Source organism: Lissotriton vulgaris, chromosome 12 (assembly GCF_964263255.1).
Source record: "Lissotriton vulgaris chromosome 12, aLisVul1.2, whole genome shotgun sequence".
Lineage (NCBI taxonomy): Eukaryota > Metazoa > Chordata > Amphibia > Caudata > Salamandridae > Lissotriton > Lissotriton vulgaris.
This window is the reverse complement of record NC_141700.1, coordinates 429,591,300-429,604,242: the sequence shown is the minus strand read 5'-3', so window position 1 is coordinate 429,604,242 and position 12,943 is coordinate 429,591,300. Positions and strand designations below refer to the sequence as shown.

General features: G+C 45.8%; 1 protein-coding gene across 2 annotated transcripts in view; it reads right to left on the bottom strand.

The window, feature by feature from the left end:
* The window catches only part of LPCAT2 (lysophosphatidylcholine acyltransferase 2), a 241,330-nt gene that overhangs the window by 163,065 nt on the left and 65,322 nt on the right, over positions 1-12,943 (bottom strand). For both annotated transcript variants that reach the window (XM_086945191.1, XM_086945192.1), the window contains exons 3-4: positions 7,792-8,009; positions 2,790-2,902 (exon numbers count right to left, since the gene is read on the bottom strand). In XM_086945191.1, coding sequence (XP_086801317.1) covers positions 2,790-2,902; positions 7,792-8,009 — 331 coding nt within the window. The remainder of the gene's footprint in view (positions 1-2,789; positions 2,903-7,791; positions 8,010-12,943) is intronic.

Genomic DNA, 12,943 nt, shown 5'->3' with positions numbered 1-12,943 from the left:
CAAACTGATACATGCATCGGCATGCTGGGCGCTGTGAGATTCCCTCAGTACCTTTAAATTGGCATCAGGGTACCGTCAGATGGCTCTGACTGAGGGAGCATAAGAGTGACCAGACTTCTCAACACCTGAGTGCCACTTCCAAATTCAGGTACTGCCCTTTGGCTTGAATAAGGCCCCTGCCACCTTCCGGAGGTTGGTTATCAGGATCCTGGCTGGAAAGGAGACCTTCTGTGCTGCCTATCTGAATGACATCGCTGTCTACAGCTACAGATGGGTGGAACACGTGCACCACCTCCAGGAGTTGCTTCAGGTCATGCAGGAGGCAGGCCTGACTATCAAAGCCAATAAGTGCCAGATAGGGCAGGGTTCTGTGGTGTATTTGGGCCACCTGGTAGGTGGGGGAAAAGTGCAGCCTCTCCAGACCAAGATAGTGGCTATCGTTGTCTGGTATCCCCCTAAACCTGAGACTGGGATGAGAGCCTTCCTGGACCTCACTGCATACTACAGAAGATTTCTTTAGGGATATGGCACTATTATTGTCCCCAAAACAGACAGAGCTGACTTTGAAGAAGCAGCCCAGAATGGTGATTTGGACAGAGGCCTTTCAGAAAGCCTTTGATGTGACCAGCACCTGTACTCAAGGCTCCTGGGCCTTTGAAGTTAGGGAAAGTTCAAAGGCAGGCCTTTGAAGTGCACAGAGGTAATCCTTTCCTGCCCTGGCTCCAGACGCACTACAGGGGAGTTTGAAGTCCTTTGTGTGTAGACAGGGCACAGCCTATTCAGGTTTAAGTGAGACTGGGTCCAGCTCCTCCCTCCCATCCTGCCAGGATGGCCCATCAAGTCACAACTAAGCTCACATGCTTTGTGGCGGTCTAGAGGGATTACACAAAGCCCAGCTGGCACCCACCCTAGACCAGTGATCAAATGGCAACTTTCTAAAAGTGGCACTTTCAAAATTATAAATTTAAAATCCGACTTTACCATAAACTAGGTTTTTAAATTAGAATTTCAGAGACACGAGACTTGGGGTTTTCATCTCTTCCCAATTGGAAATGACACTTATAAAGTGTAATAAGGTAATCCCAATGTTACCCTCTGGGAGAGATAGGCCTTGCTGTAGCAAAAACGACTGAGAGTTTTTAATTACCAGGATATGTAAAACTTAAAAGTACATGTTCTGACTATTAAACATATTGCACCTTGCTCTTGGGTTGTCCAGAGCTTACTTAGGGGTGACTTATATGTATAAAATGGAATGGTTTGAGCCTGGCGAAATGTTTATTTTGAAAATAAAACTAGATCACTGCAGTGTCCTAGATACAGTACGCACAGCTGTGCCCTAAGTCTTCAATGTACACCATTTTTGTAGAACTGATGTCTAGTTCACAAATGTTACATCACATTTGCTGACAACAAAAATATTGTGTCCTTAACAAAAGGAGAAATTCTGCCAGCTGCATTACAACCATTGTACTGATTATAAAAGGCTTATTTTGCCAGGTCAACATGGCAGTAAAAACTGGGCACACATGGCAGGCCTGAGACATGGTTAAAGGGCTACTTAGGCTGGTGGCACAATCAAAAAGTTGGTGGGGGGGGGGGGGGGAGAAAAAGACCACCCTAAGGCTGTCAGGTCTAAAAACTGTAATGCAATTTCTTCAAAAGACTTTTGTCTTTCAGCTGCTCCTGGTATGGGTAGCACATTCAGTTGTGCTGCAGTATAACATACTTCATGGGCGGTGAACTCCACTCACGGAGTTTGCGGACTTTTCTGCACTCCGCGGAGATTGCAGAGTTTTTTTACTTGCTCGCGTTCACCAACGCCAAAGTGGAGAGCGCGAGCGAAGAAAATAAACTTCCCGTGAGAATGCTCCTCGCTCGCGATCATCAACATCAAGTTGGTGAGCACAAGCGTGGAAAACAAACCTCCTGGAGAGACTTCTCAACGCGGGGTGGTCGCGAATGCTCACGACCGCTCACGTTGAGAAACTGCCCTTTCAGAAAGCTGCCACTTGAGTTAAAATCTACTCGAGTGGCAGAAAAGGAAACCCTGTGCTGATCACGATGACCGTATAGTGCGGACAAGCATCCAGCACTGTGCAATTACCGCGAACAGCATTTTTCTATCACACTCCGCTGCTTGCGGAGATCCACGTTGTGCGACATAGTCTTTTTATCACTTTGCGGAGTTTCTTGAAGCGCAAATCCACAAACTCTGCCCAGGGTTAGTTGAGATGAGTGTATGAAGATCCAAAACTCAAAAATTGGCTGAATAAGAGAATATTTGGATACATATGGAAGCTAGACTAAGGAGTCCTGACGCAGTTCGAACAGGGCAACACATGATTTTATTGGGAATGATAGGAAGATGACCTCCAGTGATCACACACAAAGATAATTATTTGTGGCACTAGGCAGCAAACAGTTCTATGAAAGACCTATGGCAAAGTCCAAATACAGTGACAAGGGAGAAGAACGGTGTGAGAATAGTAAGGTCTGAACAGTACCCTCTCAATCAAAATAACAAAAAAATATATATAATGAACCTAGACTACGGACACCTGTAGAGAACGGAGTTAACAGTATTGGTTGATTAAAACAAACAGAAATATGCAGTTGGAGGGTGAGGAGTGTATATGACGATGCTCACAAGAAAATGTATGCATCATTTCTGAAGTACTTTAGCATCAAAGGAACTAAATTTGGCTTTGATTAATGATATTTAATGGAAAACAACAAAATTAGAAGTTTCCAGTTCTCTCAGGTCTATAACAAATTGAACTGCTCACCTGCGGCCACTTCCCTCCTGAGTTGGCACGTTTTTGTATCTCATTTAATGTGTTCTTTCTGGAGTCTGAATCTTGTCGAGAAACCAGTACTGGCTGACCTGCCTGAAGTATTCCTTAGCAAAAATAGAAACAACTACATTTAGTGTGTAAGAAGCAAATTCATATTTTGATACAATTTTCTCAACTGATTGCAATATCTAAAATAACATTTTCAGAACTATAATAATTAAGACCAGAAAAGAAGCCTGTAGACCTGGCGTCTTTTGGTGAGGTCTCTCCTACCCTTTTTGGCTGCCGACCTGCCATTCCATGCCAAAGCCCTGTGCTGGTCCTATACATACTGGCTATTGGTGTATACACAAATGGCCGATTCAAGTGAACTTTAAGTCCCTTGTCTAGGGTAAGACATATACCCAGGGCATTTATCGAGAGCACCTTGTGGGCCTGCAGCTCTGGTTGTAAATGTAAATGTAAATGTAGGTATACTTATATAGCGCAACCTGTCACCACAAAGGGCATCCTGGCGCTTGCCTAGGGAACCCGTCCTGGTATTCCCCTGTGAGAAGCCCCGACAGGGTGTCCACAGGGTGAAAGTCAGGCATCCCGCCGCGAGGGGCCATTGTGGAGATTAAGCAAGCTATTGCCCAGAGTCGCAGAGTGTGAACCCGTGAGTCGAGGAGGCACCGGGACGAGAATTATCGAGTCTGTGGAATTTTTAGCCCAAGACCCGCCGGGGCGGGGAATTGAACCCTGGTCCAGGACCGATCTCAGATTCCGGGTCTGCCGCCTCTAACCCCTGAGCCACACTTCTTGTGCTTGCCATCCACGGAGGTAACTCATTGATCGTGCCACAGGTTGCCCTGGTGGGGCTTGTGTGTGCAGATTACTGTTACTCTGCTTGCTAGTTAAAAAGCTATGTGCCAAGCTTCTGCGTGTCTCTTGCTATATCTGAGTTCTCCCTGGGGACAGGGTGCGGTCCTGAATGGCACCAAGTGGTGTGTTTGTTACAAGGGGGCCTGCTTCGCACACTGGATTAGCATGGGGGAAGTTAGGTAAAGGCTATTGAGCAGTATTTTCTACAAGTAGAATGGTAGCAATATAGTGTTTTATATCAATGAGTTTGTACTGGTGAATCCTCTTCTGTAGTGCGAGAGGATTCAACATTACTGAAGTGGAAATATCTGTGTGCGCCTATGGCCTGTCTCCAAATCACATCTGTGCGCTCAGGGAATAGCTACATCTGTGCATTCCTGATAGAAGGCCATAAACTAGGGGATCAAAGGAAACTACAGACCACTGACTTTTTAAGGGCCTTACTGGGACAGTTACGTGGGTTGGAATTGGGACCTGTATTTCAAGAGGATGGGGCTTGGCCGCACTAATGATAGTGTTCAAACCTCCAGGGGTAGGATGGCAGACGAGACAAAATTTAGCGAGGGCCTGTACATTACAAAGGTGGCCTTTTGAACTGATGCATCTTCAAAAGGCCATTGTGGTTTAACTACTGGGGTTCTGGCCTCTGAATTTAGAGACACTTTTGGATTTGGAATCATACTACGCTGGTTCGCCGCTAGGACATCAACACTAGGAATCATTAGGGCAGGAAGGATTGCAACTGGCATTAATCAACAGACTTGTGGTGGCCTGGAGCTCGTTGTGCTCCAGGAAGGGGACTTTCAATTGGATGGATTTTGCCTGGACGGGGGCCGAGGAGTTTCCTTGTGCCTTGTGGGCACCTACGCTGGCTGTCAGTAGCTACGGCAGCTCGCTCCCCCGCTTGAGAGGAAATTTCTCGAGACTTGAAAGATCACCAGCTTCCTGGGTCACAACCTTTTGTCTACGGGTGATATTGATCCCACACACGTGCAGGTGTCACTGGGCGCCAGAAAGTCTAATCTGGATGGACGAAACTAAGTAACTGTTTCTTTCTGTTTTAGGTGGTTCGACAATCTCATCAACGGGGCGCCAGCAGTGTCAGCATGTAGTGTTGGCTGGTGTGGTTGAGTGAACGAAGGCCTGGGACATTAGGGGTAGTCAAAAACCTGTGATTGATTGACCATTGCAACTGTTGGTGGTATACGACACTGGAGAATGTTGTGTTGGATGATGGCCTCTGATTAATGCATATATGTTCTTGCTGTTCTGCTGCTAATGGGAAAGTTTGACAATTGCATATAACTGTAATGTGTATATACAATGTGCATCTCATTTTTATTTCAATGTGTGTGTAATACGAATACCAGTGTTTTATACATATGGTGTGGAGTCTTTTTGGGGCGTACGCAGTGTGTTGCGAGGGTGGTGTTTTGCCAATACTTTATACTTGAGCCCTGAGGATAAGCCAGACTGCTCGGTCCGAAGGGTGAGCACAGGTTATCGGACACGTTTATCGGGCTTGTCCTATCTAGGATTGTGGATTCTGACTGTCTCTGAGACATCGCAGCGAGTCGGACAAAGCCCCATCAATAGTTTTGGCAGAATAAATACTTGTCAAATTGCACCAAAATTTACAACTATACACATAAATTAGAGTTGCAACCTAACTCGTATTTGATCAGTAATTGAACATTGCAAGTCAACGCTGGTAAGAAATAAATAGAGGCAACTTCATTGCCAGTGTTGCTGAAAAATGCCCCCTGTGGTCAGAAAAGCATGTACTACTGCCATCATGCCTGCAAGCAGACTTGGCAGTCTGTAAACAAATACAAATATTTGGACAGGTAAGATGCAAGTTTCTAATAGGAAGGTCACAAGCTTTCAGTCGGCCTGTTTTATGTTATGTTATGTTATGTTAGGAGGTTCTTTTAGAGCGCACTGACACCGTGAGTTTCCTGGCGCTGATTGGGATTCAGTGAGATAGCAGATAAAGATTAGCCAGATTGGGGAAAAAGCCAAGTTTTAAGAGATTTGTGAAAAAAAATGAGTGAGTTAGCAGATTTGAGGGAAAGGGAAAAAGAGTTCCAAAGTGTAGGAGCAAGATGTGAAAAACTCCGACCTCCAACCCTCGCGAGTTTGAAGGAGGGGGTGGCAAGAAGATGAAGATGGGAGGATCTGAGATTGCGAGGGGGGCAGTATGGGGTGATGAGGGATTTCAGAAACCTAGGAGAGGGGCCAGTCAGGGATTTAAATACTATGCAGCCGATCTTAAAGGCTGCCCTGAGATTGACTGGGAGCCAATGCAGTTTGGCAAGGAGAGGCTTGGCCGACTGCCATTTTGGAGTCCTGAAGACCAGTCGCGCCGCTTGGTTCTGAGCGATCTGCAGCCTGTAGAGCAGGGTTTTGGGCAGACCGTGATATAAAGAATTTGAGAAATCCAAGCGGGAAAGGACCAGGGCCAGGGTGACTTGGAGCAGAACTTCGGGGGACAAGAGATAAGCGACCTTCCTGATCCTGCGGAGCTGGTGCATACAGGAGGAGACCACCGCCCCCACCTGGGCTTTGAGTGAGAGTTCGGAGTCAATAATAACTCCCAGACTCTTTACGGATGCCACAGGGGCAGGGGGAGGGCCAAGCCCTGTGGGCCAGAAGTGTGGACCCCAATGGATGGAGCTCTTGCCAGGAAGAAGGAGCTCCGTCTTTCCAGGGTTCAATTTGAGCTGATTTTGGCTCATCCAGAGGAGAATGTGAGACATGACAGCATGAAAGTTAGAGACAGCGGAAGGGGTAGAGAGAGGAAAGATGAGTTGTAGGTCGTCAGCGTAGTTGAAGACGGTGACGTCCCACTGCCTCAGAGAAAGAAGAAGGGGGCGAAGATAAAGATTGAAAAGAAGGGGAGACAGAGAAGAGCCTTGGGGGACACCACAGGTGGAAGGTACTTTGGGTCCACGGAAGGTACCCAGACTGACCGACTGAGACCTGCCGGACAGAAAGGAGTGGACCCAGGCCAACGCCGGGCCCTGGAGGCCGGCTTGTTCGACACGGCGGATGAGAATGTTGTGATCCACCGTGTCGAACGCGGCCGACAGGATTTATGCAGACTGAAAGCCTCCGAAAGCCCTTCTTTAAGTCTGCCCTCAGGCATTTGGACTGTCTGTAATTGGCTGAGACTTGGGGCTGGTTTAGGGGCGGGCCAGTGATGACCTGCATCCTGTGGAATGCAAACAAGGCCTGGAAGGCCTTTGTGACTGGGGAGTGAAAGTGGGGATGCACCCTACAGAGAAGTAAAATATTGATGCTGGAACTGCACAATGCCCAGGGAGTGGGAAGATGGACTGGAGTTATTGAAGGTGATGGTGAGAAAAGGTTTTGATTCATGACTTTCCTGAATTAGACTGCCATAATACTTATAATCTTCCTTGTAAAATATGACTCAGCTACTATATGCTGCACTAACATTGCCATTTGCACAAAATTGGCATATACTTTAATGCTACTGTTGCTAAGCCTGGTTTTAAGGAAGGTTTTTATCCCTGCTTTTATCCTGATCTTTTATTCTGACGATAGGGGCAAATTTGCAAACACTGCAAGTCAAGTGGGGAAGTCTTTTTTTCTATTTTTAGCACAACAGCCATTTTGAAAGGGCTAATTCATGCAATTTCTAAGAGCAAGCAAGACAGAAAATGGATAGTGCTCCTAGTCTGTGTAGCCGGTGTGCCAGCAGTGCGCCAGGCCTTCTTTGCCCAGCCACGCCTCCACGTGACCAGCGGTCACAAACTCTTCACCATTCACAGCAAACATAGGCAACAAAGTAAGTAAAGATCCTAAATTATACTCAAGAACTGAGCAAACATCTGACTTTAACTAATCACCTCTTAAGCAATGGCATAGTGGTCAAATTACAAAAGGAAGGTACTACTCCACTTTCACACTGGACAACAGAGTAGTAACCTTGCATTCCAAAAGAACACGACATGCCTGAAGGCAAAGCTCTGTGATGTATGATCAGAAGTTACCCATCAACATCTTATTAAAATCCAATCTCTTGATTATGATCTAGATGTTATGTTCTACAGAGACCTAGATCTCAGAGTACTCTTATAGAAAATAGTTTTTAAATACTTACTACCCAACAGTGGGACAGCTATGTTTTCAGACCTAGACACAGATGAAGGCATTCCAGCTACCATCCAGGCTATTGCATCAAAGTAAGTTGAGTGAGGCGCTACAACAAAAATCGGGGCTTCTTTTGAAGTTGCACGTTGACCTTTAACTTTAACATGAAACCCCATCACAAAGAAAAAGCATCGGCTCAAGGGACCAACAGTGCATTCAATTAGTTTCCTGAAACGCAAAAAGAAAAACAAATGAGTGATTGGGGTAGAATTTTACCTAACAAAATGAGAATCACAGTTTTCAGGTCAGGTCATTATGAATTCGCTGATTGATTGCAAAAATATGTTAAGAAAATGTACATTGTACTTCAGTCTCTGGATTAAGCATGCTTTTCGGCACTGAATGGGTCTCTGGTATCTGACAAAATCACCCACTTAGTCTTGGAAAAGGACAAAATATTCTGAAAACAAGTAAATCAATGGAGGGGAGGAGAGGAGAGGAGAGGAGGGGGGGGGGGGGTTGGCAGCTTTTATTTTACAATTGGATACCTCCCGATTTCAAAGGTTTGTGTTGCATCCTCAACTGCGAAACAGAGGAAGACACCTGTTATACGCTCCCATTATACTCCCTCTACACAACCCCTTTATTATTCAATGTAGTATGACACACAAAGTGCAACTTATAGTTTTTTCAATAAATTTGCAAGTTTTTTAAATGTTAATTCCTAACTATAAAAGGCCTGAAACCTATGTTTTTTTCATTTAATTTCGAAGGTTTTTTAAATGACAATTTTTAAATGTATTAATTGTTATTTTTTTATACTGATTTACTACATTTTTGCAGGCAGGTGTTCAGAGGGAAGGCCCCCTTTTTGCAACAATCTGCAGTGCAGCTCCATGGCGCTTTCTGAAGATACCTGTTGGACTAGTTGCCCTCTAGGGTACCTCTGGATTGAAGAAGAATTAATTCCCCAACTTAAAACACGCCACAGGAAGTGTAATGAAGCCACGCCCCTTTTTACACCTCTCGGCAACGCAGCCCCCGGGCGTGTTTACAGAGGGGGGGGGGGGGGGGGAACTAATTCCCCTTACATAATGGGGGTCCCTGTGGCCAACTAGCCCACCTGGAACCTCCAGTATGTGCCAGGGTGCTTTGTTGCAGAGAGGTGTAATGAGGCCACACCCTTTTTTACACCTGTCTGCAACGCAGCCCCCGGGTGTGTTTGCAGAGGGGGAACTAATTCCCCTTGCATACGGGGGGTCCCTGGGGGGCAACTAGCCCACCAGGAGCCTCCAGTATGCGCCAGGGGGCTGCTTTGCCCCGAAGGGTGGCGGTCGCCGGGGCAGTGTTGGGGGATTGGGGACCCCCCAAACTTCTTTATCACTATGCCCCGAGCTTTAATCCCCCTGGGGGGTAATTTTTAAATAAACATACCGGGTTCATTAAAAAAAAAAAAAAAAGAATTTGGCCTTGGGGTCCTTGTGGGACCCCCTGAGCAGGCCTAGGGGGTCAGGGTGCTTCTACCCAGCCCCCTTTTTTTCTGCCTTTTTGTGCCTCGGTCTACCTAGCACAAGATGGATGCCAACACTTCCTGGTTAGAAGTGTTGACAGCCAATGAGCATGCTGCTTTCTCGGGAAGGCATGCTGATTGGCTGCCACTGTGTCAACACTCCAAACCAGGAAGTGTTGGCAGCCTTCTTGTGCCTCGGTAGAACCAAGGCGCAGGAAAGCAGCGAAACAAAGGTGGTAAACACGCTAAGGGGGCAGGGTAGAAGCACCCTGACCCCCTAGGCCTGCTCAGGGCGTCCCACAAGGACCCCCAAAAATAATGTTTGTTTTTTTTTATATCAAGGGGTACGCGCACCGTATGCATACGTATGCGCACGTCGCTTAGGTACCGTACGGTGCGCACAACCCGCGATTTTTGGAAAAAAACAAAATAAAAATGTTTGCCCTGAGAAGGCCTAGGGGGTCAGGGTGCTTCTACCCTGACCCCTTTTTGAGTTCTAGGCGTTTGTTTTTCTGCTTTCCTGTGCCTCAGTCTACCGAGGCACAAGATGGCTGCCAACAATTTCTGTGTTGGAGTGTTGACAGACATTGGCAGCCAATCAGCTCGCGCACACGAAGGTCCGCGCACGTACGCGTACATACGTGCACGGTCCGCGTACGGTGCGCGTACGGTACGCGGACCCGTACAATGCGTGCATATAGATTTTTTTTCCTTTTGATTTTCTCATTAACTACTGGAGGGATTTACACCATTTAAGCAAAAGGGCGAACCGAACTCTACCTCTCTGCCAAATTTGGTGTAATTCTGTTCAGCCGTTCCGGCTGTAGCCGTGTCTAATCGTCCTATGGAAAATAACATGGGGAAAACACGTTTTGGGAACGGGCCATCTTCTTTGAGAAAAATCGCCTAGATTCATCAACCGGCGCCAAAGTTATTCCCAATAGAATGTTGCGGATTTCCTATGGAAACTAGGTCCTAACGATATATACCTGCTGGCGACCGCCAGTAGGTTATATAAATATATTACCTACTGGCAGTCGCCAGTAGGTAGTTATAGTTAGGATCTACTTTCCATAGGAAATCCGCAACATTCTATTGGGAATAACTTTGGCGCCGGTGGACGAATCTTTGTGAATTTCTCCAAGAAAATGGCCCGCTTGTCAAGCGGGGGCCGAGATATAAGGGGGGTCCCAAAACGTGTTTTCCCCATGTTAATTTCCATAGGGCGGTCGACTTAACTTTTAGCCCGAACGGCTGAATGGATTTCCACCAAACTTGTCAAAATTGTAGGGACTGATAGCCCGATGTGCCTTTGCTATGTCTCAAGATATGTGCTCCAGTGGATTTTGAGTAATTTAGGTTAAAAAAAATATATACATCTATGGCAGCGCCCCAGTACGCGCACCGGGGTGCGCCCCGGGCACGACCTGCGACTTGCGCACGGAAAGCTGATTGACTCTCGGGTGTCTGTCAACATTCCAAATAGTCCGGAGCGGCCGCCATCTTGTGTCTCGGTAGGATCGAGACACAAGAGGTGGCCAAAACAAAGGGGGAAATCATCATAAGGGGGCAGGGTAGACCCCCTCTGACCCCCTAGGTTTGATGTGGGGGATATAAAAGGGCCCCGCGGGGCAAAACTTTTTTTTTTTTCGTTTTGCGCAGGGGGAGCACCCGGTACTCGCACCGGGGAGCAGACCGGGGAGCGTACCATGAGGAAAAAAGAATGACAGAGTTTTTTAAAAATGAAGCCTTTTTATATAAATTGGAGGTAGTTCTAAAAAGAACTGTTTTTTTTTCTTCTTTTGGTTTTATATTTTTTTTATAATTTTGTACTTTTTTTGGCATTTCAAAACAGTTTTATATTTTTTGTATCTTTTTAGGGGGAGAAACAAAAAAAAGGGAATTGAAACTGGCTCAACTGGAGCAAAAAACAAAAAAAATTACTTCTTTTTGGGGCACTTGTGATTGTCACTTGCAAGGACGATGAGCTTTATGCTCTTTTCACCATAGGCGATAAGCTTGCCACATTCAGTACAAGTGATTTTAAAATCAGCAAATCGTTGCTGAATACAAGGCATCATCTCTGATGTTTCTGGTCCCGATGAAGTGGGTTCGTTTCTTTGGGAGGTGGTCGTTGAAGACTGGGGGAGGTTACTGGCCAGTTCCCGGAGCTCTGCACGAGAATAGTTGTTAGGGTGCTTCCGGATCATATGTCGAATCATGGTATTGTTACCAAAAGGAATACTTTTTGTTTGGGTTGCCCATTGAGAGTTGTTCCTTACAGATTAGGCAAGTTACCTTGGCAGCATTCACTTTTTTCTTGCCGTCTGGGAGTGAAAAAAACTCCCATACAATGTGTAACTTGGGCTTGTATGGGGTATTTTGTTCAGGCAGTCATCTTCTCCCATCCTCCTCTCCTCTTCCTCCTCCTCCTCCTCCTCTTCTTGACCACCAATGTACTGTTGTAGTGGTCCTCTTGGTGGTTGTGGTGGTGGTGGTGGTGGTGCAGATGCTCCAGCTGTTGCAGCTACAGTAGCCATTGGAAAGTACAAAATAGTTCTCTCTTTATTACTGAAACAGGTCTTCCTCATTCAAAGGACAAAGTCAGAATAAGGAAAAAAGGTGGGGTCTTTCATCATTTGGAGAAAAAAAAGGCCAGAACCAATGAGAAGTGTTATTTTCAGGCCACAAGACCAGGGATTTCATCATTATGAAAGTAAAACTGTTCTGCACCAATTAAAAGTGTTATTTTCAGGTCACATGACCGACGCTCTTATGCGACGTGCTGACGGGCGCGCCCCGGGTTGCGTCGCGTAAGCGCGTCGGAAGTTTACGTTGCGCGATCGTATTCGCTCGAGTGCTTCCGGGAGCGCTTACGCCATGCGTATCACGCAGACGCGGCTACGCGATAAGTCACGATCATGTTTTCGTTTGCGACATTGGCGCTAAAGGGACGCTTCCCGGTTCGCGCACCGGGGCGCTTCAAACGACTATGCTCTCCGGGGCGCGCCCCCGGAGCGCTACAGGGTCAAAAAATAAAAAAGAAAAAATTGTTTAAAATACAAATAAAATATAGGATTCATTCATTTTCAAAAATATTACATTTCATAGCTATAGACATTTGCTATTAACCAAATTTTGAACTTCAAAAAAAAAAACATAGGTTTGGGGCCTTATATATAGTTAGGAATTAGCATTTAAAAAACCTATGAAATTCACTGAAAAAACCATAGGTTTCACACCAGTTATAGTTAGCTGCAAATTTTACTGACATAAAACCATTGAAATTCCACGTTATAGTTAATTGGACTCACTATAACTTGCGCGTGTAATGCACTGCTGATGACGTCACATATTACATCACTCATGACATGGTCAGTGACATCACTCATGACATCTCTGATGACACCATCTTTGTGACAGAGTGACAGACCTCCTTTCAGTGTAATGTAACCCTTGAAACATATTCAAAAATAGAAATTAACATTTTCAAAAAAATGGAGATATCCATACCAGTTACAACAACCAATTCAGTAATACCACCATCTATATACACATCCACTCATTCACCAACAGTTCTATATAGTCACTCATACATATACTCACTCATCATATGTAGTGATACACATATACATCCTGTTACACACCGACA